General features: G+C 38.5%; 1 protein-coding gene across 2 annotated transcripts; it reads left to right on the forward strand.

Moving 5' to 3' along the window:
- Nucleotides 958-2,727, forward strand: LOC109839566. 2 transcript variants are annotated; one of them, XM_020408044.1, is made up of 2 exons: nucleotides 958-2,246; nucleotides 2,594-2,727. In XM_020408044.1, exons 1-2 carry the CDS (start codon nucleotides 1,076-1,078, stop codon nucleotides 2,629-2,631), a joined length of 1,209 nt encoding a protein of 402 aa, XP_020263633.1. In that variant the 5' UTR covers nucleotides 958-1,075; the 3' UTR covers nucleotides 2,632-2,727. The 2 variants fall into 2 exon arrangements, with proteins under 2 accessions (XP_020263633.1, XP_020263632.1); XM_020408043.1 differs by having other exon boundaries at nucleotides 958-2,273; nucleotides 2,594-2,720.

The following is a 6,037-nucleotide window of genomic DNA, read 5'->3' on the forward strand; positions in this document are numbered from 1 at the left end:
CCCCTATATATTAGGGCTTAAACAAAATTTACAAAGCGTCCATTAATTACACGGGACTAGTTAGTCATGTGTATTTTAAATTTGATATTTTGTAAAATCAACCTCTTTTTGGCCGGTCTTGATGACATGTCAAAAAAGTCGATTTTACTTATTAGTTTGTAAAACGGTCATTTTTACCTAATTATTTTTTTAAAAAAAGTCTTTTCCAAAAAATTCTCCTAATAAGAAAAGAAACATTTTCTAAGTATCACATTTATAAAATGATTGCGAGAGTACACATTCATTCAAACCCAAACTCTAGAAAAAAGTTCATCGGAGTACAAGCTAGGAAAAGATTATATTAGACTTTAAATTATTGATTTTGAGCCTGCTTTTGATCGATTTTGATGTTGATTTTGGTAATTAGACATCCATGATTAACCGCATCACAACCATGATTAAAATTTTGGATGGTAAATATAACAAAGGGGAATTTCAAACACTTCAAATATTTGGAGGACTAATTGCAAGATACAAAGTTTTCAGGGACTATTCTCAGATATGAAAGCTTTAGGGGATTAATTTCAAATATGAAAGCTTTCGAACCAATTTCAATATGAGATTTTGAGGGACTAACATGAAAATACTTATATATTGTTAAAATTAGCACTCTGACACGTCATAGAATCAGAATAATCAAGGAATGATAAAACAAAGAAGGCAACTCGTGCAGGAGAATCTGGACAGCTAAGGATTCTGTCATGACTCATGGAGGAGGCGATGCTTCTTGATTTCTTTACTTAGATGGCTGAAGTTATTACTTATTTTGTATATGTTAAATATAGAAAAGAAAACAAAAAAGGAAGGAGATCTATTTGTAATTCTATAAGAGAAGCTGTATTGTAACAGCAGAGGGACAAGATAGAAAAAAAAACGATTGTAATGCTCAATTCAATTGATAAATAAATCAGGGTGGGAAGGGAGTTCTTGGGAGTGTGTTGTTCTCTGTGTGCATGATTTTTTGTCATGGTATCAGAGCAAAGTTCCGATCTTGGTTTCTGACTGCTCTATATTTTGGTGGTATTGTTTTTGAAAAATGTCAGGTTCTGAGAAGGGATCCAAACCAGAAGAACAAACCAACACTGCAACCTTAATTGAGCAAATGGCGAAGATGATGACTCAAATGGCAGCTATGCAAGCTGCTGCCATGAGTAACCCTCAACCGGTGACACACAGCGTTGCCATAACAGAGGGAGGTAGGCATTCAAAGCCGATTGATGTGAAGATGGATGGCACAAACTACACCTACTGGTGTCAGGCCATAGAGATGTATGTCAAAGGTCGTGAGAGGATGAGACACCTGACGGGTACCCCGGCACCGCCTGGTATGAATGATCCGGAGTTTAGCAAATGGGAGGTCGATGATGTGATTGTCAAGGGATGGCTCATAAACTCTCTAGAACCAAGGTTACAAAGCAAGTACATCCGTCATCCTACAGCAAGAGACGTTTGGAAAGCGTTAGAAACCACCTACTATGACGGAAGTGATGAGGTACAGGTTTTTTCACTCAACAGAAGGGTCACACGCCTCAAGCAAGAAGGGAAGAATATTGAAGAATTTTACGATGAGCTTCAAGCATTATGGCAAGAGATTGATTTTAGATGCCCAAACCCCATGGATACCCCAAATGATATTGAGAAGTTTAATCTCTTTATTCAAAAAGCGCGAGTATATACTTTCCTCGATGGTCTTGAGGATCGTTTTGATGCAATTCAGGCTCAAGTTCTTCAACTAAAACCATTCACAACAATAGAACAAGCCTTCGGTCATGTGAGACATGAAGCAACTCGACAAAGTGTGATGATGAAAGAATACAACGATGCCACAACAAACTCACTCGCCATGGCAACAAAGGGGTACAGATCATATGAGGTAAATCCAAACTCAACTAAAAAATTTGGGTTTACTGACAAGTCTAAGTTGAAATGCTCAAACTGTGGTGGCACGAGACATACGAGAGAAGGTTGTTTTGAGTTGATCGGTTATCCAGACTGGTGGAAAGATCCAAGAAAAAAGAAACAAGGAGATAACAGCCGAGGCCGAGCAAGCTTAGTAGTTTCCAGGGAACCTCAGCAAACAGGCGTCAAAGAGACAGACAACCTCTCTCATGTTGACCGCAGGTGTGTAGCAGCCACTACTCAAGTCCGAAGGGAACAAACTGACCATACTCAAGCTCCTGACACGGCGCAAACATACTGTGCAACAGGTACTGATCAAGGGGAGCAAGGCAAAGGTAAATCTGGTACAAAGTGTATGATTAATAACAGTAGTAAAAATATGAATTGGGTAATTGACTCTGGGGCAACAGACCATATGACATATGAGGATGGTGAATTTAGAGAAATAAGGAAACCTCATAAAACCGGTATTATTAATGCTAATGGAGAGATGTATCCAGCAACAGGGTCAGGTGATATTTATATCTCCCCAAGGTTCACTCTTAATAATGTTCTCTTAGTCCCATCTCTGTCTACAAAGTTGATGTCAATTAGTCAATTAACAGAGGACTTAAATTGTGTTGCCATTATGTATCCTAATCATTGCGAGTTTCAGGATATACTCTCGGGAGAGACGATTGGCCATGGTACTAAACGGAATGGACTGTATTATTTGGAAGAGTTGAAGACAGGGAGAGCTTGTCTTACCTCAGAAATTGGAAATGTTCAAAGAAATAAAGTGCTTTTGTGGCATAAAAGGCTAGGTCACCCGTCTTTTGGGTATATGAAAAAGATCTCGCCACATCTTTTTCCAGGTTTGAATAATGAAGATTTTATTTGCGAAACTTGTATTAAGGCCAAGAGCCATAGAACCAGTTTTGGTAATAGTTTGAATAAATGTGTTGAACCTTTTGAGCTTATTCATACTGATGTTTGGGGACCCTCCCCGGTTATTTCTAAATCTGGTGGAAAATGGTACGTTATTTTTGTTGATGATTGCACACGAATGACCTGGCTATACATACTGAAAACAAAGGATGAGGTTCCTAAAATCTTTCAAAATTTTCATAAAATGATCACAATACAGTTTGGAAAAAAGATTAAAATGGTAAGAAGTGATAATGGCACGGAATATACAAACAGAGATCTACAAAGTTTTTTTTTCAGAAAATGAAATCCTCCATGAGACCTCATGTGTAGGAACTCCGCAACAGAATGGTGTAGCAGAAAGGAAGAACAGACATCTACTGAAAATAACTAGATCGCTATTATTTGAGAATAAGGTACCTGCTAGTTTTTGGGATAATGCTGTTTCTTTTGCTGTTTATCTCATGAATAGAATGCCTACTACAGCAAACAATTTTCAAACTCCCTTACAAAGTCTGTCATCACACGTTCATATACCCTCTATCCTGAATTTACCTCCTAGAGTATTTGGTTGTAGTGTGTATGTACACATCCAGAAACATAGCCGCAACAAACTTGAATCACGTGCAGAGAAATGTGTATTTCTAGGGTGTGGACAATTTCAGAAAGGGTATAAATGTTATAATACTTCTACTAGAAAGTTTTATGTGACTATGGATGTGACTTTTTTAGAAAATGAAGCATATTTTAGACAAAACCATGATCTTGCTCAGGGGGAGAGTGAGAATGACCAAGATCTTGATTTTCTGCAACTCAGCCAGCCTATTCAAGCAACAAATTCAGACTTATGTTGTGACATTGCTCAGCCCAAAATTACAGAGCCAAATCAGGACCAGACTCGGCCTGCATCAGGTCCACAAGAACTCGATTCAGATGAGGGAGCTGAACTTGATTCGGTCCAGAATGCCCCTGCCCAACTTCAAGTTTATACTCGGCGCAATAAACAAACTAACCTGGAGAGAGACGAGAATGAAGCAAACCAATGGGAAGAACGGGAGGAAAATGAAGAAGAAATAATACAGTCTATTCCTACACCGCCAGTCTCTCCCCAGAATGAACCTCAGGTACGTATCTCTGAACAAAGGTACACTCTTCCAGACCGAAAAAATCGTGGAATACCTCCAGCTCGATATGTGCCAGAAGATGGTACTAATAGCAGTGTGAATTACCCAATTTCGAATTACACTTGCACTAAATTGCTACCAGATCCTTTAAAGGCCTTTGTAAACCAACTCTCTTTCATTACTATACCTGAAAAAGTTGACGATGCTATGAAAGAAAAAAAATGGATCCAGGCAATGAAAACTGAGATGAATGCACTTGAAAAAAATTCAACTTGGGAATTAGTTGAGTTACCTGAAGACAAGCATGTCATAGGGTGTAAATGGGTTTATTCAATTAAGTACAATGAAAAAGGGGAAGTAGAAAGATACAAAGCACGTCTTGTGGCTAAGGGTTATACTCAAACATATGGGATTGATTTCCAAGAAACGTTTTCACCTGTGGCCAAACTAAACACGATTCGAGTTATTTTGTCTCTTGCAGCTAACTTTGATTGGCCTTTGCATCAATTTGACGTAAAAAATGCTTTTCTGCATGGCGACTTGGAGGAAGAAATTTACATGGAGATTCCACCAGGGTACCTTGTGCCTGAAACAAGAAACAAAGTGTGCAAACTAAATAAGGCTCTATATGGACTCAAACAGTCACCCAGAGCATGGTTTGGGAGATTTTGTGATGCTATGAGAAGCTACGGATATATACAAGGAGACTCAGATCATACCCTCTTCTTTAAAAGAGCTGAAGGTAAAATAACTATTCTTATTATTTATGTGGACGACATGATCATCACGGGAGATAATTTAGAGGAAATCAAGAGACTTGAACAAAAGTTGTCTGGAGACTTTGAAATGAAAAATTTGGGGGGCTTAAAATATTTCCTTGGGATAGAAGTATCCCGGAACAAAAATGGTATATTCTTGTCCCAAAGAAAATACGTATTGGACCTCTTGACTGAAGTTGGTATGCTTGAATGTAAACCTGCTGATACACCGAGCGTGAAAAATATCAAACTTGATGTAAACAGATCAAATAAGTCTGTTAACAAAGAAAGGTACCAACGACTGGTAGGAAAGTTAATATATTTGTCACACACTCGTCCTGTAGCTTATGCAGTTAGCATAGTTAGCCAATTCATGCATAACCCAGCAGAAGAACACATGGAGGCAGTTATGAGAATTATTAGATACCTCAAAGGGACTCCTGGACGAGGTATCAAATTCGTAAAACATGGACACACTGAAATTATAGGGTACACTGATGCAGATTGGGCAGGTAACATCATAGATCGAAAATCAACCGCTGGGTATTTCACATTTGTTGGGGGAAATCTCGTAACCTGGAGGAGTAAAAAACAAAATGTTGTGGCTCTTTCAAGTGCAGAAGCCGAATTCAGAGGAATGGTCAAAGGTGTGTGCGAGCTACTCTGGTTAAAGAAATTAGTTTTCGAGCTGGGGTTTAAACCAGAAAAGGAGATGCAATTATTTTGTGATAATAAAGCGGCGATTGATATCTCACACAACCCGGTGCAACACGATAGAACTAAACACATTGAGGTAGATCGACATTTTATTAAAGAAAAATTAGATTCAGGAATTATTCCCCTGCCGTTTGTAAGATCCCAGGAACAAGTGGCAGACATTCTCACCAAGGCCGTAGGAAGCAAGGAATTTGATGATGCTCTAATAAAGATCGGGATGGAAGATATCTACGTGTCCAAGCGAGGGGGAGTGTTAAAATTAGCACTCTGACACGTCATAGAATCAGAATAATCAAGGAATGATAAAACAAAGAAGGCAACCCGTGCAGGAGAATCTGGCCAGCTAAGGATTCTGTCATGACTCATGGAGGAGGCGATGCTTCTTGATTTCTTTACGTAGATGGCTGAAGTTATTACTTATTTTGTATATGTTAAATATAGAAAAGAAAACAAAAAAGGAAGGAGATCTATTTGTAATTCTATAAGAGAGGCTGTATTGTAACAGCAGAGGGACAAGATAGAAAAAAAAACGATTGTAATGCTCAATTCAATTGATAAATAAATCAGGGTGGGAAGGGAGTTCTTGGGAGTGTG

Source organism: Asparagus officinalis, chromosome 4, assembly GCF_001876935.1.
Source record: "Asparagus officinalis chromosome 4, Aspof.V1, whole genome shotgun sequence".
Taxonomy (NCBI): Eukaryota; Viridiplantae; Streptophyta; class Magnoliopsida; order Asparagales; family Asparagaceae; genus Asparagus; species Asparagus officinalis.